Source organism: Chlorocebus sabaeus, chromosome 15 (assembly GCF_047675955.1).
Source record: "Chlorocebus sabaeus isolate Y175 chromosome 15, mChlSab1.0.hap1, whole genome shotgun sequence".
Classification (NCBI taxonomy): domain Eukaryota; kingdom Metazoa; phylum Chordata; class Mammalia; order Primates; family Cercopithecidae; genus Chlorocebus; species Chlorocebus sabaeus.
The window spans coordinates 3,487,212-3,511,442 of record NC_132918.1 but is presented as its reverse complement, the minus strand read 5'-3'; the positions used below and the strand labels follow the sequence as shown (position 1 = coordinate 3,511,442).

Here is a 24,231-nt window from a genome sequence, read left to right as displayed (position 1 = left end):
CCCTGTCCCCAACCGAGGGTACATTCAAACCTCCTTTGGATTCCAGTAGTATTGATCAGTTCTACTGCCTCTGCCACTCTGGAAATGGCTTCTGCAAGTCATACATGGCCTCCACATTGCTAATCCAGCCACAGTCCTCACCATACTGGACACATCAGAAGCACTGGCCATTGTCGCTCTCTCCTGCCTCCTGGAGACACCCTCCTGGTTATCCCCTATGTCACTGGCCACTCTTTTTCAGCCTCCTTTGCAGGTTCTTCTTTGTCTCTCTAGCCTCTTAATCTTGGATTGTCCAAAGGCTCAGTCCTTGGAACTTTTCTTCTATTTATACTTACTCCCTTAATCATTTCATCCAGTTTTAGCTTTAGATACTCTCTTGCACACTGACAATTCCTAATTGCTATCTGCAGCCTGGATCTCTCCCCTAAACTACAGACTTATATAACCTAATGTGTTCCCATCTGGATTTCTCAAAGGCATGTGAAAGTTAATATGCCCCCTAAAGAATACCTTTTCTTCCCCCACCTCTCTCCAAATTGTTCCTCCTCAGTCTTCTCCCTCTCGGTAAATGGCAACATCAACCTTCCTTGGGCTGAGGCCACAAACCTTGGAGCCATAATTGACTTCTCTTTCGTTTCTCACCTTCCATGTCCAAAACCTACTGGCTCTGTCTTACAAATGTACTCATATATGCTCTCTGTATGCCCTGACCCATGCCACCATCTCACCCCACCTGGATTACTGCAGCCTCCTACAACTTGGTCTTCTTCCTTCCTTCCTTGTTCCCTACGGTCTATATTCAATTTAGCAGTCAGAGTGATCTTTCAAAATACACATCAGATGATGTCACTTCTTAGCTCAAAAAACTTAAACAGCTAGACATAAACAGAGTAAACGCCAGAGTCCTTAAAAAGCCTACCCGGCCCCAGATGATACAACCCGTTACTTTTCTTTTAACCATATTCTGTCTGACTCCTGGATCCAGTTTCACAGTCCTTGTTATTCCATAAATATTCCAAGCATGTTCAAAGCTTCAGGGTCTTGCACTTGCTCTTCCCCCTGCAGGGAATGCTTTTCCTTCCAATATCCATCTGGTAGCTACTTTTTTTGGTCTTTGCTCAACTGAGACCTTCCCTGACCTACCTCCCTACTTAAAATTGCAACCCTCCACTCCCACTACTCACCATTTCCTTTCCCTGATTTATTTTTTCCCATAGTACTTAATACCTAACAAATTCTATCATTTTTTTCCTCCCTTGCCCAGATGTAAGATCCTTGAAAGCAGAGATTTATTTCGCTCCACTAATCCTAGAGCAGTACCTGGCATAAACTAGGCACTATTTATTGGATGAGTAATACTCAGTATGTTATACCTTGTATTCTAGTTTCACCTGGAGGAATGTTTCTCCCACTAGATTGCTGGGTGCTGAAGGAGAGGGCAGGCTTCATTATGACTCCCTTATCTCCACCTGCAAAGTGTCTATTACAGTGTCTTACACATCATAGATGATTGATACATGATAACTCAATGATGAAAGCACAGACTCACCCTTGTTTCACTCTAGGAAACAGGTCATCCAGGAGAGTCCGGCTAATCGTTAAAGGTAGGTGTCACAGACATCACTGATGCCAGCTCCATGTACCCGCAACCCCCTGAGCTAACTGCATCTGAAAACAGTTCCTAGCACACTGATTATCTGAGTCTACTCTCTTCTCTTCCTGATAGGATATATATTGAAGAGTTAACATCTCTGGGGATAACCTCCAACCAATAGGGGCAGGAGTTGGAGGATAAATGCCCCAGCCTCCCCAGCTACTGGTCAACATGGTCTGGATAAGATGGTGTCAGTAGTGTTTAAGTATGACCTGGAAAGTATAGCATTTAAACATGTAAGAGGTTGTCACACAATTACTATATTACAAACAGGGCTTTCGCTTGAAAATGCCGTGTAACTCATTTATGTTTAGCATCCAGCAGTGCCTGGCACCTAGCAGGTAGGTGCTCAGTGGATGACTGAAAATGAAGAAACATGCCCTTAATGGTGGAACTGAGCCATCTTCAGAGCTTGCTTAAAAATGGTGACTTGAGAATGGTGGTTCTTAACTAGTTGTTAACTCTCCTACACACGCACAACCCCCCTTGACTTCCCTAGGAAACTCCTTTCTTTCTCCCTTACTGCCTATGAGATCGGGGGAGTAGTACTTCATCAGTGCCCTCAACGAACCTGGGAGGTTAGGCCAGATGGCCCTTGAGACCGTCTAGTTAAACCCAGTCAACCACTGAACTGGGGCCAGAACCCAAATGTCTATATAGCCTCCATGGGACCAGTCCTCTTTCCACAGTAGCCACTGTGAAAATTCCAAAAAAGAAATTAATTTTGGAGGCTAACAGCCATGGCATCTTCAGACTCAATTTCAACAGTATTACTGTTTAAGAAAGGCTGCCAAAAAGATAATGGAGATGAAAAAGTGCTCTGTAAACTGTAAAGTGCTACCCGAAAGGTTATCTGACTGCCAAGGTCAACAAACCCAGGCTTGGGTGTAGAGCCAGCGCTTAAAACTGGAGGAGCTGAGGCTGGTCATTCAAAGGGCCCCTTCTGAATGGGACACCAGTGTACTCGCTGGGATCAAAAGGACATAGCTGCTCGCCTGGTACCACCCTCACACCCTCCCCCTATTTTAAGTACAATACACTTATGCTGAATAGAATACTTAGACTATGTATTTGTACTAAACAATACTTACACTATGCATTTGTATTAAACTGATGATCTTTTGGACTTCTTTCCTTTCGTTTGTATTTCAGAGGCCACACATTGAGCAGCAGCCACCTGCACCGCTGGGCAATGAACTGCCTCTCCAAAGTTTCCAACCGTCTGGGTGCATTAGTGTTTTTCTTCCACATTAGTTTACATTTGTCCCAGCTGCATTAGAATTTAGATTCTGCACAACCTCTGGCTCTCAAAACCACATTCTTCTGTGCTCACACTACCTCTTTGTCATCTAACAACTGAATACGCATTGTTCCCCTGGCTTGGCTCATGAAAGGGGACCCTGATGAAGAGTAAACTGCCCATTTTCTGGGCTTCCTTATCCTAGCGCCCAACACTAGAAGGGCGGCAGTGTTTGGTGACCTCCTGCGTTAGGTTAACGATCTGGGTCTGGGCCCAGGCTGGATAACGAGCCCGTCAATAATGGGGAGCGGATTGTTAAAGCCTTATCATGGTGAAGCTGAGAGGCAGAGACGGCTTTTTCCTGCGCACTCCTGCCCCTTCTCCCCAAGCATCTTTTCTTAATCTGTCGAAGCTAATGGGGTTTATGTGGCAGACATTCATTCCTCACAAGTTCCAATTCAAGCGGCGGTGCACCGATTCAGTCTCAATGTTTCTACACTTAGAGGCTTGTAAAACAGTAAAGAAAGATAGCAGATAAACCGACAGAAAGCCTTCTGTTCTAGGCTTGAAAAAAGGCTCTACTTTATTTCTCCACTGTAATAGGAGTCTTGAAAAGGCCAAATTAGAGGTGCAGAAACAGGGTGAAATTAAGAGCACTAAAAGCCATAATAATACTGCATCCAACCCAGCGAACTTTATTTTCTTCCACGTATTTCCTGAGTGGTATATATTTCACGAGAAAAAGACAAACTTGGAAGAAAGGTTTTTACTGCTGCATGGCCAGAAACAAACATAGTGGGCAAAACGTTCCTGAGCTTTTTTTGTTATTTATCAACCATTAATTGAATTTTTACTTGTCAAGAGCAAAACTTATTGGGGAAAAATTAGAAAATGAATGGTTTTAAGTTCTTATTGGTTTTCAAAGTATTCACATAAGGGGCTGAGAATAATCCTGGGACTCAAAAGTCCTAGACTACTTTGTCATCTTTTCACACAACCCAAAGCCAAACATGGGCTATACTTTAAAATAAAATAAAAAAAAAAGTTACTAAGAATTGGTGGCTCGGTGGGCTCAAGGGGATGAGGCGATCTCAGCTTACCATTGGCTGGGAAGAGGATCTCTTGACTTTCTACCTCTTTGGATTACATTTTTAGCTGGAGTTTAAGAGCAGTTGTCTATGTCTATTTCCAGGTAACAGAGTTTCCTAAACTGCCCTCAATTCCACTGTCCACTGGTAAGGTTATATTGTTGAGAGGGCTAGGGTGGGGGTGGAGAGAAAGCCAGGGGGCTTTTGCCTGCTTTAAAATTAGACCAATGAGGGCAAGAAAGAGGCAAGTTCAGGTGCTTGGTAAACGAAAAGCAAACTTCTTTATTGTACACAGTACAGAATATAACGCAGCTTGGCAGGATGCATACGGCCCTGCGCAGGGGAAAGTATTTCAAATCAACTGGCAGGTTAAAGCCTTTCTGCACTGTAGACTTTCCACACTCTGGAAAAGAAGCAAACCAACCAACCCCAAAGAACCCCCGAAAAAACCCAAAACCATCCGGGAGGTGCATGAGTCCGATGGGAATGCAATGGTGATGCTGCTGTCCTATGCCCGGTGACAGCACAGGCCACGTAAGTTACAGCGGGGGGGGGGGGGGGGGTAGCTCAGGCTACAGAGGATTATTTTCATATTGCTAAGACAGCATAAATCCATTCAAAAAAAAAAAAAATCCAAACCGGGGTAAGTAAAGAAAGGAAAACCAAATCTATACAGCATTTACAACAAATAAATCTCTAGCCAGCTGGGGGTAAAATATGCATCTATGTATAGACTATGTGTAGGTTAAGAAAGCTATAAATATGGTTTAGAAAGAGTCCTTTGATTAGAGTACAACGCTAATTAAGGCCCAAGCTACAGGTTTACCACCTTTGTGGGCCAATTAGCTTCCAATAGAGGAGAATCTCACGTTTCCATAGCTATAAAGTGCACCCCTTATCCCTGTGAACCTCTTCACAAATGTGCTGTCGGTCATAAGGGGGACAGTTTGAGACTATGGAGTGCTCCATTGATAGAAAAGCAGTTCAAACATGTGTTTCACACTCACGGAGTCAGCACTGCCTCCTTCACATACGAGGAACAGTGCAGTCCTCCTTAATGTGCTAAATGTCATGGGGAGCACAGAATTCTACCAGCAGAGCAGGCAGCAAGGTACCACCAGTAATTTTTTCCTCTACTTTGAGCTCAGCTTTCACGTAGCTTTAGCTTGGTTGTTTAAAACTTTTCCAATATAATACAGCAATGAGAATGATTTCTTTTTTAAAAAAGGCAGGAATCTAGAATGCTAGCACTGTTGCTTACCTGTCAGTTACACACGTAAGTCTCAAACCCTACTGAATCACACAGGTAGGGTCTAAAGTCCAAGATTTAAAGAAAAAAGAAAACAGAACGAACTGATGAAATGGAAATTGTCATCAGTCATGCCCAGGGAAGAATCCCAAGGGCTCTCACCAGGTGACCAGGCTTCCAAAGGACATGACACGTTATATACATATGCTTTCCAGAGAGGGCATGTCAGTGAGCACGGGGAACTATACACAGAGAATCTAAGCTTGTGTCCAGGCTGCCCTGCACACTTCAAAAATGTACAACTCAGGTGCAAATGTTCCATCCGGTTGTCTGGTGCAGAAAGCACAAAGCAGGCAACACGGCAGGCTTTCACATGGCCAAGGGGAAGCCTCAGCAAAGCCCCTCTCAAGCTGCAGTGTCTTCATAAGTGGGCACGGCCCTGGCTAAAGGACACAGTGCACAGTTACCAAAAGGTTTGTTTTTGTTTTTTGTTTTTTTGCTTTAAATACCAAAACTACAAAAATCAGTTTATAAACTGTTTTTCCAAAACAACCACCAAAACAAAACAATCCCCCAAATCAAGGCAAAACAAAATACTGTCAAAAGTGTTAATCGCCCTTCTCCTAAAAGAAAAGTCATCCACACTCAGCCATGTGATTGGGAAGAGAAAGGGTGCTTGCTCTGCTTGGCGACCACATGGCTGATGGTTCCCAAGAGTAGCCATGGTTTAGGATTTTGAGAACCACGGAGTGGGCTACAGCTGTTCTAACTGCCCCCCCTTTTTCTAGACAAGGGGTAGTATTTCAGATTCAGCTAGAAGAGCTTTCCAATGTGTAAGATATATTTTTAACCCTTAATGGTTTGAGCCTCCCCAACTTAGCCTACTTACTTTTCTATGGGTTTGTGATTTTTCGACAAATTGTGCAAATCAGAGCCCTTCTATGTAAAGGCATTTAGTAGTCCATGATCGATGCAGATTGTCACATACTGTGTCCCGTTTTGCGGGTACTAACCTGAACAAGATATTGCTTTGCATATATTGTCCATGGTAAGGAGACTCCATTTTGATCTCTTCCCAGAAACCTCATCAGAATCAGAGTTGAGGCACCAGCCTTTTGGTGGTTTTTTGCCCCTCCCTGTTCCCACTCCCCAGCCAATGTATCTGTCTTTAAGGGTGCCAATCCAGAGACGACTTGGGTTCTCCAGATAATACTCAAAGGGCAAGCTTTAGGAACAGTCAAAAACACAAACAAAACCACTGCCCTCGTTTGCCTGAATGGGAACTGCTAGCTCTAGGGTTTGGCCACTCTGCCACTCAGAAACTTAGTAAGCAAAGCCTTCGGCATAGGGGAGGCTGCTGCAGCGGTCCATGTCCAGGAGGTAAGCAGGGCTGTCTTCAAAGTGGGTCAGCGGCAGGGTGTCCTCCTCGCTGAGGTGGCACTCGGACTCTGCCTTCAGGAACGGACGCTGGTTATCCGGGAAAGCCATGGAGAAGAGGGCATCTGGGTCACAGACAAATTTGTAGACGTATCGTTCTCCAGCCACCTGAGGGAGAAAACACACCTTACAGGGCCCAGTTGGAACAGGGCATGGGATCAGGGGAAGAGAACAAGGTATTCATAAGTCACAAAGCCAGGGACCAAAGGAGCAGCTGATTATCTCCATCACTCAGACTTATTTTTAGAAATCCTGGGAACCTATTATCTGCCAAGTATTTTACTGACAATACAGCAATCAAAAAAGAAGGTATCTGAATTTTGAATTCACACTAGATGGACTCTTAAAAGAAAATTCCCACTTTCTGTCCTCTAGTGACAGCTTTGAAAGCATGGTTATACTGAGCCTGGAGTTTGGTGTTCCAAAAAGGTGTAAGGACTGACAGGTGCAAGGCAGAAGCCTGACCATATTTTTGGTCACCTCCGGAGTTTACAGTCTTCGCAGTATGGCCTTGTTATTTGAAAGGTTAGAAATCTGATGAGAGAGAGCCTGTGCAGAAGCCTTAAGTATGTTCCGAAGCAGAAAAGAATTGCTTTTGGCTTATGCTGCAGTTTTAAATGACTCATCGCATGGCTCTGTCACACTGAGGGAACCGCTAACTACCTTTCTATGGGTTTTCTGCATTATAATATTAGAACCAGAAGGTCTTGGTTATTCAAGGGCCTCATGGTATGTGGCTGATGAGCCATCTGTGTCAATGGGATCACCTTCTCTCTGCTGGTGGTTTAGCAACAGTACAAGAGGCACCTAATACCGAAAATCAAACCCAGTAATTGGCTTCTGTCTGGAGACGCAGAGGGGCAAGGGAAGGCAGCCAAAATTACTGATAAGATAAACATTTTAGATTTAAAAATTCAAACTGTTGAGTTTAATCTTGCCCTTCAGTCATTCTGCTGTGATTCTAAAATCTTTTTTTTTTTAATTGAACAAGTATAGCTCTGCTTCCAAATCTCTATCAATCAACCATCTCTAGTTAGTGTTGTATGCCAGTTTTACCTTAAAGCCCAACCCTGAAAATTAGTTTGTGTGGAAGAGTGCGGCAGAAGAGCACAGTGGAAATAATCCTAGATCAGAAGCCGGGAGCTGCCAGCTTCCAGTCCTGGTTTAGTCACTAATGAGTCTTAACCTCTGTGAACCTCAATTTTCCCTTCAAAAATGGAGGGTATGGCACTATAGCTTTTCTAAGTCTCTCTACACACTGACGGGCTATCATTCGCCTTTTAATCAGCTCTCATTTACTCGTGAGTCATATAACAAAATACAATAATAACCCCTTCCTTACATTGGATGGCACATTATTATTTCTGAAATATTTTCAAATATATTACCCTGTGGGATTAAAGCAAGAATTATTATCTACATTTTTATTAGAAATAGAGGCTTTGGGAGATTAAGTGACTATCTACATTTTTATTAGAAATAGAGGCTCTGGGAGATTAGGTGAGTTTTCTCAAATCATACAGCCAACAAATTGAAGTGTTAGGATCTGAGCCCACGAAGCCTCATTCCTGGGCCTTCCTGTACTCTTTGCCTATTTATTCTCAGAAACGAAGTTCTCTTCTACTCCCTTAGAAAACACAGAAGCTAGTCATAAGGACAGCTCATTTCCATTGGTTCAAGTTACTGCGTCCTGGGTTGCATCTCCCCGTGTTGGATGTGGAGTTGGGAACAGCAAAGGAATGATGGTGGCTCTCCCACCTGAACTTAGGATTTGACCTGATGATGTCAACTCTAAGGAGGACAGGGGACAATGTGGGGTGGCTGCTGATGGCTATGGTTTTTCTTTTTGGGGTGATAAAACGTTCTAAAATTGATTGTGGTAATGGTTGTACAGCTCTGTGAAACCGTCTACTTTAAAAAAAGGAGGGGTAGGGTAGCGGACCACCTGTCCTACAGCATTTAACTCTGTGTCAAGCACTGAAGTTAAACCTCAATTTCTAACCCAAGGGAGCTCATACTCCAGTGGGGGGTAGCAACAAGGAAGGAGTTATTTGAGACACAGTGAGAAGACCAGTGGTAGGAACAAGTACTGGTGCCATCAGAAGCAGCAAAGGGGACCACCTAACCCAATCTGAAATGGAAGGGTGATGACTGAGACAGAAAACAAGGAGGGGTTGGCCAGGTACTGAGAGCATTAGGAATGTTCTAGGTCTTAAGGAGGATGTAGTTTAACAGGTGTTTTCCATTTTATGGTATTCGTGATAATGTACATGTATGTAACATGTATTCTCTGGCAAACAAATACTGCATTAAAGTAAAAGGTGGCTACGCTAGTGAAAGCCGTCAAGTTTGAGTGAAGAAACGAGAGCTGGGTGGTGACCAGAGTGGGAATAGCCTCAGAGGTTGTATGAAGCACTAACAAGTCTAGAGTTTATCTAGAAAATCACAACGAGCTGTTGAGTATTTTTTAAGGTGGCGAGGAGAATATAGGGTCACATTACTACCCACCTATGAGAAAGAGGAATCTGGCTTCTTGTAGACAAGTTCTCAGCAGTTTTGCCCATATGCTTCTGCCAAGTTCATCTCATTGGCTACTGCCAGGTAGACTGCCTCAACATATAAATGCCAGGATCTGGGCAACTGTACATTACGAATCTGGTAGCTAAGAAAGACTTGCCATTCCCATCTTCTACTTCTCCATGGGATGCTGAGACTGTGGCCCTCACTACCTATCCCACTAAGATTTTTGTACTGATTTCCTCAAAATATGCTTCATCCTTTATTCCACAAAGAGCAACCTGCTACCAGGTGACTCTGCTGCCATTCTACAAACTTTGGGTTTTTAACTTGAGTTCCAGTTTCTGTAAGTCTGAAAGAAAAATCAGATGTTCTTATTCCTCTAACACTTCTGAGTGTATCAAACTAACAGATTTGGAAGTCTAGGTGTTTTAACAACTAAAGACTTCAACCAAGCTGTTGAAGTAGAGACCTTCAAGCTGATTCCCTGGAGTCCCTTTTGGATACAACAGTTGGCCTAAGTTTCTGGGAATTCTCATAGATAGAGGCAGTTTCGGGAAAGCAGAGGAGCCTAATTTTCCACTGGGTGTTCTACATGCAACTTCTAGTTTCCACATGCCCAAGAGCATGAAACGTACCCTATATCTCATTTGATTCTTGTCTCAAGTTTGTCTTCTCAAGATTGTTTCCTACCACAGAATCACAGGGCTAACATTTTCTCCTAGTGAGGACCACCAGTCTCACTATAGAAGCGCTGGACTTTTTCCTTAAGAGACCAGAGTGGGCTAAGGGTCTTGTATAATGGCTCACCTTCTGCATGATGCCCTTTTCATAGTAATAGCGGAGAGAGCGGCTCAGCTTGTCATAGTTCATGGCTGGCCGGTTCTTCTGGATGCCCCAGCGCCGAGCAACCTGAAGAGACAGTAAAGTGAAGAGCAACGAAAACGCATTCCCTGGGCCCTGTGTTCTCTCCCAATCCCAGCAGAGCCAGTTCTGTAACCTGATTGCTTTGGTCAATGATCCACTACTCTGACCTGAAAGGGAAGGCATTTAGCTCCTTCCAGACCAAACGTTCAACAAAGGCGATGACTCAGTGACGACTACTAAGAGGTGAGACCTAGAGGTGGAAGAATCCTGGCACTTTAAGATTGCAGAGGGCTTGGCTAACATCCCAGAGGATGCAGGCCCTCTACTGTTTCTCCACGTATGAATTATTGACCAATACCCATAGACCATTAACATGTTGCCATTAAGTGCTATGGTTTCTGTAGCAGTCAATAAGGAATAATTAGAATGGTCATTCCTGAAACATTAGAAACACACTAGTGAGTTGCTAATGGGCCAGCAGAGCAAAAGTTCAATTCTAATAAGATTGGAGGGGGGCTGGGAGATGTTTACTTACTGCAGCTCACGGACTAAGGGGGAATCAGATCATTTCAGCCTGCTGCCATCCAATCCCACGCTCCCAGCAGACTTGCAGAATGGACATTAAAGCATGTAGCACCATTATCCACTTAATGAAAAATTAACAGGGCTTTCCAAACAGTTCTGAAATGCATTATATCCAACCCAGTCCACCTGAGGTGTGCTGATAGGGCAATATAATTGGAGCGCTGGGTAAAGAAGCCTTATATAGCAGGAAAACTTCCTAGTAGAGTTTACCCAATTATCACGGCAGCCAAGCAATTTCTGTACTCAAGCATATCAACTTCCAAAATCCTACTCATGAGAATGGCTGTCAAGGTAGGAGAATAACCCTGAAAATGTGAGTTTTACTCGGAGGTTTTCAAATGTATGCAAACCGTGGGTCGGGGTCATGTTTTGAGCATTTTAGGTCAGTTTTGGAAACTTTAAAAAAAACCCAAAAACAAAAAACTATATTCCTTCGATATTTTATTTTTATCTCGTGAGATGGAGTCTCACTCTGTTGCCCAGGCTGGAGTGCAGTGGCACGATCACAGCTCACTGCAACCTCTGCCTCCCAGGCTCAAGTGATTCTCCGGCCTCAGCCTCCCGAGCAGCTGGGATTACAGGTGTCCGTCGTCATGCCCGGTTAATTTTTGTATTTTTAGTAGAGATGGGGTTTCACCATGTTGGCCAGGCTGGTCACAAAGTCCTGACCTCAAGTGATCCACCTGCCTCAGCCTCCCAAAGTGCTGGGATTATAGGCATGAGCCACTGCGCCTGGCCCCTTCGATATTTTAAAAGCCAAATGTTAGACACGGAGTAGGAGGCAGAGAGAAAACAGCATTTCACATAAACCTTTTCCTTAAAATATCTGGGCAGAATGAAAGCAACACCTTCTAAATTCAGGATTCTAAAATGACCTTTAATAAAAACCAAAAATTATCTGACAAGAATGCATCTCTCTTAATTACAATAATAGCAATGATTCTACTCTGCCTTGCAAGAAGCCCTATGGAAGTTCAATTTCCATTCAATTGCTTCATGTCCCCACAGCAGACACCATGTCTTGGGTCTCCTCTTTTCTCCATATGGTACCCACTCAACTCTACCTTTGAAACAGCCGAAAAGGCAAAATTAACCAAAAATTACATTCTGGTTAGAGAAGATAAACATTTAAAACCAATAGAAATAATGATAAGAAGAGAAATCTGCTAACCTAATAACACACGTCATTGTACACCCTGTTCAGAAATGCTTTATAAACTAATCTTTAACTGCTGTCTGCCACAAGTGACACAGGAAAATTTCAAAGAAGCCCAGCCTCATCATTTTACTATGTTAAGGGGTGGAAAACAATCTTTGAATATTCTTCAACTTCAGCGGCCACCTCTCAGCTGTCACTTGCATATGCAATTGCTTACTGGAGAAAGGTTTGGTATATGCACAGATTTCAAAGCAGCTCTGGTAGCCATAGTTACTGACTCATCCTCTCGGGCCAGAGCCCTGTGATTCTGTAGCCCTCACCACGGCTGTTCCTTCTACAGTAATGCATGGTGCGGCTCAGCTCCAGAGCAGCTGGGAATTAGGGCTGCCCCTCTTCTGGGATTGGGGAGGCAGGCAATAGCTTGTCATCAGATCTTTCTTCTCTCTCATTAGTTACTTTGGTAGCACATATCTTGAGGACTGAGGCTGAAGGAGTTAACGGATCTACCTATTCCTCTTCCCCTTTAAAGAGAGAGCAGCCACAGCCCAGGGAGTGGCTCTTTCTAGCAGCCCATCCCTTCAAACCTCCCAGCAGCAGTTATCTACCACATGTTCAACAAACAACCCTACCCCCCAAAATATTCATTAATGCAGATTCACAGTTAAAATGGCTCCAGATTAAAGCCGAGTCAGTCATAATTGAGAGGGTGCTAAGCTGGATGACTATCAAAAGACATTTGATTAGGGGGCCTGCCAAAACGCAGTTCTAAAACCACAATTTCCATGCATAGTGTAATGGATATTATGGATAATTACCCAGAGTGCACTACTCAGCCACACAGCTGCCTACAATTACGTCCCCAACAGCTTCCTCCTCCGCTTCACCCTTCAAGCTCCCCCATGACGACTTCTTACAGCTTTTTCCAGAAGCTGGTATCTTCCTGACATTAACAAGAACAGGGCCCTCACAGGTATACAAGGAGGGGCGGGGGGGAGGGGGGGAGCTCAGCAAATGTCACCTGTCCTGAGGCTAACATGCACATGTGGCATCCAACTGATCCTGGGTGAAGAGAAAGGAACATCTGGAGCTTAGGGAAAGCTTGGGGACTTCAAGGTGGGGTGGAAAGCACCATTTCCTGAAGAAACAAAGCTGCCCGGTCAACCGAGGGAGGCTCAAGGACACCACAGGCTTCTCACATGACTTGGCTGCCTGGCACTTATGAGCATTCTGTATTAATATTAGTTTCTTTATTAAGTAAGAAAGCAGGGGCCCTCTGCCATCTGTTCATCATTCTCTATGCCACTGGTAGGAGCGCAGAAGATTCAATAACAGCTTTACCAAGGGTCATAACCAGGTTTACCTGCAGCTGGACGGCCTGTGCTTAGGCCCGAGGCAGTGGCAATAAAATAATAAAAGCTCCCGTTTGTGAAACAAGATAGATCAATAAAGGCTGCCCACATGACAGAACGACTTTCAGAAAGCCTCAGTGAACCTAGGTGACATGCTTTTCTCAAACTTCACATAAACCAGGCCACGTTATTTGGAAAGCAGGGAGCAGAGGCATGGGTCCACGTGGGGTGGATGGCTCTCTAGGGGTGCTGGAAGCCTGAAGCATGGCTGTTTCTTCATAGCAGGAAAAAACCACGTAGGCACTAAACTAACACAGAGGCACTCAACTCCAGCTCTGAAGGTAGACTGAACCAAATAGAAGCTGTTTAATTAGTCCATCTAGAGATGCTGACACATTTCCATTCTCGTGAGTGAATATAAAACAGGGAACACATATGCGTATCTTGTTTTCTAATTGCCTTTAATGAAGTCTGCCTTCTATCAATCAGGATTCTTCATAAATTTCCAATCCATACATTCTCCTCCTTTTCCTATTTGAACCGTTAGACCACTTTCTTCTTCCAAACCAAGTCTCAGGTTGCTACCTCCTCCTGTTAACCCCATGCCAACGTATTTCTTTGGTGTGCTAAAGCGAGCCCTAGAGTTAACTGAACACTGAAAACAGCAATTCTCGTTCAAATGCTTTCTAAGAGTGTCTAAGACTGTTGTTCCCAATTTAATTATACCCAACCCAAAGATGCCTTTTGATCTGCTGGTTTAATTTATATGCCTAAGAACATGCTACTAAAAGAAGCATATGTCAGTTTTTTTGGGCAGTTATTTCTGTTCCATTTATAATCTCTCTAGATTCTAAATCAAACAGAAATTAAAAATCAACCCCTTTAGAATATGCTATACTGAGAGCCTGATTTAATTTACTTTGTTATGTGATATTCAGGAAAGGGATTCTAGGGTGTGTCTTCTCCATTGAAGAAATGGTACTGGTTCTGTCAACAGAGTTATTTCCGTTCTGGGCACAAACACAGTAACAACGTTTTCATCCTATTAAAATAATGGAGGTTTGTATCATCTCTCAACTACTCTATTATGACGTCACATAACACACTTTTATTTTATTTTTTTGGACACAGGGTCTTGTTCTGTCACCCAGGCTCAATCGATCCTCCCTGCCTCAGCCTCCCAAGTAGTTGGGACTATAGGCACACACCACCATGCCTAGCTAATTTTTTTTGTATTTTTTGTAGAGATAAGGTTTTGCCATGTTACCCAGGCTGGTCTCAAACTCCTGGGCTCAAGCAATATTGTTGCTTCAGCCTCCCAAAATGTTGGGATTACAGGTGTGAGCCACTGCGCCCGGCCATAACACACCTTTAAAAAAAAAAAATCTAAGCTCATTAAGATTGAGTCACCTCTGATAAATTTCTCTAGGCCACAGCCATTTGTAATACACTGTGGGTAGCTGTATCCTGTAATATATTGTCAAAATGTCATACAATATGTTCATGTAGCCTCAGAGACAGACTATGGCCTACAGGGGCTAAGACCAAAACAAGTCCGTATCATTGAAACAATACTTGAAAAAGACTTTCCAAGAGGGACACCATATCCTATTTGAATATAAGACTTCATGATCTTGCTCCCTAGATTTTGCAGAAGTGTTACAAATACTTTTAATGTATTCTACAGTGGAGAACTCTGCCTGTGCATGCATTATAAACTGTCCCATTAATAGGAGGGATACTGCCAAGCCCAGTGGCCAGGCCAGAATATGAATGAGAAGGAAAAGCAGACTTGACACAATACGAAGCCTCAATGGAAATCTAAACAAAAAACACCATCATCAACAACAACAAATCAAAATCCATCTGAGTTCAGCATCCAGTGCATACCTCTTCCGGTTCTATCAGCTTGAACTCCATGCCTCGGCCTGTCCAGGCAATGAAGTGGGCATTGGCTGGGTCATCAAGAAGGGTGACCAGGAACTGCCACAGCTGAAGGGAACCTCGCCTCTGGTAAGGGGGCCCCTCTCGATACATGGTAGGCTCCTGTTTGACTTTGCCTGTTTAGGACAAGGACACATCACACAATAGCTTAGTCCTAAGTTTCTCAGGTGGTTGGGACAAAAAGGAGTTGTTCATGCTGATTTAATCACTGGACTTGGGAAGAGAGTCATGGCTGAGGTGTTCTGACATCTGCCAACCTCTACCTGGCAACAAACCTTGGATGGGGCTACTTACCTTCCAGTCTCTCAGGCACAACACAAGTGTCGTCAAAGTATAATCGGGGATCTTTTTCATATGAAAAACCTGAAAGAGAATTTAAAAAGAAAGACTACATTGCTTAACAAATTCTGTGTTGTACTAAAAAACTATGGATTTAAGGACTAGAGTGGGATCCTGTCATTTCAGACCCTAAGTCCTACTGCTGTGTCTATGACAGACAGAATTTTCAGGGACTTCGAGAGGGCTCAGGCATTCCGATTCTGATATAATCACCTGCGCCTCAGTCAGAGCCGCATCAATTCCTGCTTTTACAGCTAAGGCTGCGGGGAAGTGCTGAGTCACCAGGACGTTCCTTCACATTTTGCTTCTGAGGTCTGCCTGGATCAATGTTGCTCTGACTAAGCCTTTACATCTGAAAACACATCTCTATTTCGGTTGGCCTAGCTGGATGGATTTGGTTCATCTGTACACAGACCTGCCATTTTCCTTTTAGCTAAAATTAATTTCAACCTTTCCTATAAAGTCATCCAAGCTACTCACATACCTCATTCAATTACGAAAGAGCTTGAAGGGTAAAGAATGTTGCCAAAATGAATAAAGACTTGGGCCTGTAGAGGATTTCGAAAGCAGTATTGGAGGTATTATTACCAGACACAATGGAGAGGATCTGAAAAGACTTTCTAGCAATGAAACAAATTCATTGTATAGATGACAAAACAGAGGTCAAGAAGGAGGAACTGGCCCAACAACACATGCAAAGGAAATAAAAGGCAAGGCAAAAAGTTAAAGGGCTCAAGAAGGAAGGATGGCCTGACAATTTTCCTCCACAAACCCCTAATATACATTCAGTGCCAACCACCATGTCACTACGCACCCTGTCAAGATTAGTTTAAATCAAAGCCAGGTAACAGGTAACTTTGATGGGGGTCCCATCCCTCCTTGTAGTTTAGCCTGTCTCAAGGTGTAAGGTCTCCAGTGTATATTCCTTTACCAGCACACATCTTAGGAGAATGCCCCAGGGCTCCTGTCTGATAAGCGGTGCTTCCCTGTGCTCTGTTTTCCCTTCAGTTCGCCTGGCTCATAGTACAGGTCTATGCGTGTTGGATATGCAGTAGGGGCAGGTAGGTGAAAAGGCTCTGCAATGAAGGACTTTCATTAGAGTCTGAGAAGGATTCACTATGACTTGAAAAATCCGCAAGGCTGGGCATGGTGGTGAGCAATTATAATTACAATTCCATGCGCAATTATAAGGATGACTGCACCTGTGAAGGTTCAAGGGTTCTGAATGAGGATAGGCATAATAACAAGTGCTATGTGGCTTATGGAGGAGTAGGCAATAAGTGATTTTAGATAGGTTTGTTGAAGACAAATAGTCTGTAATCCCAGCACTTTGGGAGGCCGAGGTGGGTGGATCATGTGAGGTCAGGAGTTCGAGACCAGCCTGGCCAACATGGTGAAACCCTGTCTCTAGTAAAAATACAAAAAATTAGCCGGGCATATTGGTGGGCGCCTGTAATCCCAGCTACCTGGGAGGCTGAGGCAGGAGAATTGCTTGGATCTGGGAGGCGGAGGTTGCAGTGGGTGGAGATCACGCTATTGTACTCCAGCCTGGGCAACAGAGAGAGGCTCTGTCTCAAAAGAAAAAAAAAAAAAGAAAAAAAAAAGAAAAAAAAGAAAGAAGGAAAAATCCATGAGTAAAGGTGCCAAGATATAATTTTGCCATTCTTTGTTTCTTCAGTCAACCCAGATCAAGCAGCTTCTTGGCAGGACCAGCACCATTTTTAAGAGGCCTGGGACTGAAGAAACTCTGCACAACTGAGACTGTTTTGAGGTTTATTATTCATTTTTGTTTTCTTAGCCCTAAGCATTAGTTCTCTGTTGCTTAAGGACATCAAAGGAAGTCTATTTTATTGACATTTATATATTATTTAATCCACTAAGTATTTATGCCAGGCATTGTGCTAGAAGGGAGTCAGTAGCCAGGCGAATATAGACTTGGTCCTTGTTCTCATGGAGCCTGTATCTCAACTGGGGGAGACAGACAATAAAGGAGAAAAAGAAACAAGAGGTGGCACAGCACTGATGGACCCCAGTCAGCTGTGCGATCTTGAATAAATTAATCTCTGTACTCTAGTGTCCTCATTGCAGGAGATAATTCCTACCTTATGGTGTTGCTATGAGAGTTTAATTGAGTTAGTATCATTCAACTGATCTATTTCTCTATCTTCATACCAGAGTGCCAAGAGTAGCTCCTGGTACATAAGTGTGTAATAAATGATAGTTAAAAAAATAAACAGTCGTTGTACATTGTGTTGAGTGCTATTAAGAAATTAACTGAATAATGTGAGAGCTTGATCTTATATCCTCCATGAAAGATTCTAAATTCCTTGAGGATAAGGATCATATCTTGGTATCTTAGTGTCCTCATGGCACCTTACACATAAGTACTAAATCAATATTTGAATGAGAGGTTTTATAGTCTTCATTAAAAAATATTAAGAATATAATGCTAACTTTCAAGTCAGGGATTCAATGACTCCTGATAAATTTATTTTCCAATTTGGCACTCAACTGACTTTTATGACAAACTGGTATACTCTGTATTACCAAAAAGACTTTCATAATCCACTATGCTTCAAATATTTTGCCTTGTCTGCCAGAAAGCTATGTATTTCCCGATCTTCCATATGTATTTTGATATTCTGGTGATGTTTTAATGGTCTTATTATAAAGTCATTACAAGTGAACTACTTCAAAGTTTACGTATCTGTCAAACTTGCCATGTTATTTTTAGAGTTCTTCTCCTCTAAGGTAATCACAGTATGTAGAAAAAAAATACAACCAGCTACATCTAGATGACATTCTCGGTTTGGTTTTCAAAACTAATCAGATAAAGGCCTGCCTATAAGAAGTATCACTTTGGCGTATTTTGTGGTTTCTAGTCATCGCCACATGGGGTCCTCTACACCATCTGGAAGATACTATTGGTTTCAGTGAAATTTAAGTCAGTTGAATTTGAGCCAGCAGTTATATCAGTTGTGGCCACAATCATCTCACTCAAATAAAGGTGGCAGGAAGGAAGACCTGTTTGAGGAGCAAACTAGAAACGAATGACTCAAAACGTTATTATGCAAGGACTCCAGGTGAACACTTAAGGCAGGATGGCTATCTTAGCAATCACAGATGCCAATCAGAAACACTTGTTTCATTAACTGTTCCACAGGCATCTGTGGTCAAGCCTGTATAAGGATAGGAAAAGCATGTCAGGGTAATTTACAACAATTAAAAATGCTGGATTCTTTGAAACTAACTGCTTTGATGTGTGTGAAGTCAGGGAAAGGAATGGGAAAGGGTGGAGGGAAAACGCACACAAATGCACCAGATAGTCTGTGTGTAGTAAGCAACCCAATGCCTTGCTAAAAATATTTCCCTTAAGAGCATGCTCTTTCCTAAATGTTGTAATTATGCAAAATGTTTTCCTCCCTCTCTTCCCCGACTCCCTCCTAGTTTGCCTGCTGCAGACATCAACTGCTTTTGTAGAAACATTCAGGAACCTTAGAGAGCCCCAAGCAGCTGTGCCCATCACAGCCAGTGTCCGGGAGACAGCTCTTCCTTTCCAGGGCTAGACACTCACTCAGAACATCACAGGGTACCCAGGGAAACAACACTCGGTCTCCCATCTAACCAAGTAAGTGCGAAGCAGCTACCCATAAAAACGACTCTTATGAACCAATCACTTATAAAAGCCACACAGTGCTTCATGAGTATCAGCTCCTTTGACTTGCATTTAAAATGACAGACCAGTGGTTCCCAACCTTGGATGCACACTGGAATCACCAAGGGAGCTTTAAAAACTACTAAAGCCTGGGTCCCACCCCAGAATTTCTTATTTAATTGCTCTGGATGAAGCCTGGAAGTCAACATTTTTAGAAGCTCCTCAGGTAATTCCTATGTTTGACCAAACTTGAGAACCGTTACTACTCAGTAGTTCTCAAACTTGAAGCTGCATCAGCATCTCCTGCAGGACTTGTGAAAACAACAGACTGCCGGGCCCCACCCCTGGGGGCTCTGATTCAGTAGGCCTGGGATGGGTCCCGAGAATGTACATTTCTAAAAAGTCCCAGGTGACGCTGTTGCCACAGGTTTTGGGAATCACACTGCTTTAAATCTTTAGGGAGAAATGTATTTGAGAAAAAGAAGACATACATCTGGGGAAGGTGTTATACAAAAACTTCCCTGTTTCAATGTTTAGAAGGGAACTCCTCAATCCACCATCCCAAGTTAGCCTTTGCCCAGAAGGGTAACTTTAAGCTCTGAGCCCACCTCTCCAGGCCTTTCATGCCCCGCAAGCATGATCTCAGTCCCTACCAGGGCCCCTTTCCGTCAAATGAGCCCATTGATTTGCTACTGTCATTCATTTATGCAGGAGATTAAAAGCCCAATTATCCTCCCCCAACAAAAGGCTCCCTTCTTCCTTCTGATTCACATCTAATGACTTCTTTAGAGAAATCCTAAAATTAAAAAATCTGTGACAATACGCTAAAAACAACAAAACAGACCCTCACAAAAACCAGCAGCAGATGCCTTAAAAAATGTCATACCCCCTTTTACCCAGAAATTTCAGAAACTTAGCTTCAAGAATCAAGAGAACAAGAAAACAGCTAGATGAATGTTCATAGAATTTCAGAATAATCTGGAAGTACCCACTTTTCAGCAACAGGTGATTAGCTAAATGCATACTCATGCAATAAGTACTGTGCAGCCATTAACGAGGAAATCTCAGGGGAATGTTGGGTGCTATAGAGATGACATTGGCTGTGGAGTACGGAAGGAGATGAAGAGTATGGGCTCTGGAGCCACACGGCTTGGCTTAGAGATCTGGCTCTACTCTTACAGCCACATGCCCTTAGGCACATCTTTTATCCTCTCTGAGCCTCAGTTTCATTACCCTATGGAGCAAATAGAAATATCTATCCCTTGAGAGGTCGAGGAGGGCGGATCACGAGGTCAAGAGATTGAGACCATCCTGGCCAACATGGTTGAAACCCCATCTCTACTAAAAATACAAAAAATTAGCCGGGTGTGGTGGCGCGCGCCTGTAATTCCAGCTACTTGGGAGGCCGAGGCATGAGAATCACTTGAACCCGGGAGGTGGAGGTTGCAATGAGCTGAGATCGCGCCACTGCACTCCAGCCTGGCAACAGGGCGACACTCCGTCTCAAAAAAAAAAAAAAAAAAAACAAACAACAAACAACACCAGAAACATCTATCCTATAGGGCTGCTATGAGAATTAAACAACTGAATTTATGCATGTAAAGAACACAGAACAGTGTCTGAAACATAGTAAGTGTTCAATTTGAGTTAATGACTATTGTTAAAAAAAAAGACTATAAAACAAGGATGTTTTGATGTATGATCTGTATAATTCTATATTTACATATGCACAGCAAAGACTGAAAGACTATGTAGCAAGTTAATGGTTATCTCTGGGTAGCGAGATTTAATTTTAATCTTTTTGCCTGTTTGTATTTTCTGAATTTTGTGTAATTAGTATTTGTTGCTTGTGCTAAGAATAAGCTACAAAAGTTTGTATTTTAAAGAAAACTAGGCCGGGCGCAGTGGCTCACGCTTGTAATCCCAGCACTTTGGGAGGCTGAGGTGGGCGGATCATGAGGTCAGGAGATGGAGACCCATGCTGGCTAACACAGTGAAACCCCGTCTCTAGTAAAAATTTAAAAAATTAGCTGGGCGTGGTGGCGGGCGCCTGTAGTCCCAGCTACTTGAGAGGCCAAGGCAGGAGAATGGCGAGAACCCAGGAGGTAGAGCTTGCAGTGAGCAGAGATCACGCCACTGCACTCCAGTTTGGGTGACAGAGCGAGACGACGTCTCAAAAAAAAAAAAAAACCAAAAAAAAAAACCAAAAAACAAAACAAAACAAAACACAGAAACTAGCTCAAAAGCAAGCTCCTCCAAGAAACTGACATTCTAGCTCCATTCTGACTACTTCCTTGAAGCCATATGCTATGGAACACTTATGCATCTTATTTGTTCCCAATTACTTTCACCCTAATTAGTAGGTCAGCACTAATAAAGGCAAAGTCACAGGCTCAACCTTGCCCACTGCTCCTGCTCCTCATTAGAGTGAGATTATCTCAGAGACTTACTGAACTGAGTTGGTCCCAAAGGGATTGGGCACAAGAACTTGAGCAGACAACATACACCCTTGATATAAAATGATCATTTTCACATAAAAGTAAATGTTAGGATATGTGTCAAGGTTGGTGAACAATACCTTCAATTTCCCTCCCATGTTAAAAGTGGCAAACATTTATCATATAATAATAATTACAATGAAGAGTTACCCATCCCGAGCACTCAAACTAAGTAAAAAACCTAGAGACACATTTTTAAAACTCTAAGACATCCTTGGACCCTCACTGACATAACTATAAAATGTATAAAAACCACTCTCACTGACATAACTCCTAAATTCCAGTTTAAGCTGATATTGTTATATAAGCATAACCTCCATTTCTGGAAATGTGGAAATATGGTGGGTTTGTTTTTTCTCCAAATTGTCCTATCCTCTTAAAAAGCTGGGGTCATTGCTAATGAAAATGGCAGCCCTCACAGGGCTCAGGGGCATGCCTTAAACCCTGCCTGCAAAATAATTGAAGATGGCAACCAATTGGCTCTTACATTCATGAGCTAAGCAAGGTTTAATCTATGATCTCAAATCTTAGCCTGGAAACTGAGCGATTTTAAGCTTGAGTATTATTCAAGGAAAGAAAGAAAGAGGAAGGAAGAAAGGTAGGAGAAAGAAAGAGAAAAAGAAAGGAAGGAAGGAGAGGAGAGGAAAGAAAGCAGGCTCCTTACCTTCATGGCTGCTGGCGAAATAACCCCCTCTCATGTAGGATGACTGACAGTTAGGCACTTCTGAAAGGAAAGCAAAGGTGGACACAATCCTGTCAATAGTTTCTGCAGCAGATGCAGCACATTGGTCAACCGCAGCTCTGTGGTAAAGCCCCTAAATGCTCTGGGGTCATGTCTTTTTGGCTTTGTCCTGGGAAAGAGGTGCCACACCACTAAGCAAGATGGCAAACACCACAACCCACCATCTGAAAGGCGGGCTCTCCTAATCAAGAGTCACGGGAGGAAAAAAAAAGATGTTTCACTCTCGTTGTTCACTCATTTTAGCAATTAGTTAACACCAAATCTGGTGAAAGAGCCAATGACAGTGGAAAAAATATTAGCTTTCAAAAGGCCAAGCCTGGCCTCTTGCCCCATGCTGACTCCTGGGTGTTAGGGTGGGAAAGGGAAGATGACTGCTTTAGAACTTTCCCAATTTGCTCCCCTTTACTCCTGGTGGTCACATCCAATTCTGCTCCAAGAGGTGGGAGTATTTTTAGGCCAAAGGAATGAGCAGACCTGAAGTTAGGAAGCCAGGACCAGCATGGGAAGGGGGGTAGAGGATTGCAGTTTGGTCCATTTTTGCCACGCTGGGACTGTCACATTGAAACCAAACCACACTCAAGTGATCTCTTCTTCAAGCTCATGTTATCAGTGTCCATCGAGAGGAAAGACAGTAAGTTGAGTTGTGTCCATGCGGGATGAGCCATCACCCTGGTAACACAACTCAGATCAAAGAATTACAGATACGGTAACATCTGTTGAGTGTCTTGCTTTAAGGGAGTGGAATGGGGCGCAAAACCCATCAGGACAGATCGAAATGTCAGTCTTAAAGGAAAAAACGTTGCTGTTCATGCTACTCCTGAGAAAAATACATCAAAGCTCTCAGCTGATGGAAATGTTTACACACAATCACTACCTCACACTTGGTAATTTTTCTGTCATAAAGGAACAGGTCTCTCCCTTCTGCCTATTCCCCAGCATTTCCCATAACCGACTGCTGCCTGAATAGATCAATCTATGTATTATCTCAGAGAAGGTCAAGAGCAAATTCCATCCGAAACTGAACCCCAACACTCTTCAAGCTTGGACTCAGAGATGTACTTCATACCACTTCTGAACGCCTACTGCACTTCCTACCACTTACATACCTTTTCCGTTTTGTTTTGTATTCCGTTGTGCATAAACACATCAGCTCTACTAGCTCCTAAATTATTTGAGGGCAATTCTTATAAAAATTACAAAAAATTCTTATAAAAATTCCTGTCCCCAAGGCCCTGCATGTATGACACTGAATAACAAGACAGAAGAAAGCAAGAATGAAGCAACGAATAGCACAATTTGAGGCTGACCTGAATCGACGCAGTAATCCCGAGGCTCCTGCTTGATTCCCATGGGTGACTGGAACCCGTGTGCTGGGGGCCCTGGCATGCCCGGGACCCCATGTTCATAGAGTGGGTCATGGTATTCTTGTTTGAATCCCTGAGGGGGCGGGGGAGCTGCAGGGACAATAGGCTCTGACATTTGCCGATGGTAACTGGGGCGATTATCTCCAGGAACTCCTGGCTGAGGAGGGAAGGGGTGGCAGGGTTCAGACAGTTGTCTCTGAAATCTGTAAGAAGAAAGAGGTTTTCGTGGTGAACAAAGACTTGATGAATACCTACTATGATCGAGCACTGGGGACTAGAAGAAGTTCCAATTAATGAAATTATTTCCAAGATACTTAATAATGCTTATTTCTGGACATTTTTACCTTCTTCCCAAAATTACATTGTGTATTCGAAGCCCTTTTGTCAGGAAGTGGCAAAAAAAAAAAAAAAAAAAAAAAAAAATCACAGCAATGATGTGGTAGCCTCTTTATCTTTCATGTCTGTACACTGTATGCACAGTCTATCTGTACAGATGGGCCAGACTATGTATGTGAATATATGAGACCAATTATTTGCAAATAGC

At 43.1% G+C, this 24,231-nt stretch overlaps 1 protein-coding gene across 2 annotated transcripts in view; it reads right to left on the bottom strand.

The window, feature by feature from the left end:
• Positions 1 to 4,244: 4,244 nt before the first annotated feature.
• The window catches only part of ETV5 (ETS variant transcription factor 5), a 62,646-nt gene continuing 42,659 nt past the window's right edge, over positions 4,245 to 24,231 (bottom strand). For both annotated transcript variants that reach the window (XM_007971836.3, XM_007971835.3), the window contains exons 8-13: positions 23,631 to 23,890; positions 22,246 to 22,305; positions 15,384 to 15,452; positions 15,036 to 15,205; positions 9,996 to 10,097; positions 4,245 to 6,776 (exon numbers count right to left, since the gene is read on the bottom strand). In XM_007971836.3, the coding sequence (XP_007970027.2) occupies positions 6,555 to 6,776; positions 9,996 to 10,097; positions 15,036 to 15,205; positions 15,384 to 15,452; positions 22,246 to 22,305; positions 23,631 to 23,890 (883 nt within the window). In that variant the 3' untranslated portion in view covers positions 4,245 to 6,554. The remainder of the gene's footprint in view (positions 6,777 to 9,995; positions 10,098 to 15,035; positions 15,206 to 15,383; positions 15,453 to 22,245; positions 22,306 to 23,630; positions 23,891 to 24,231) is intronic.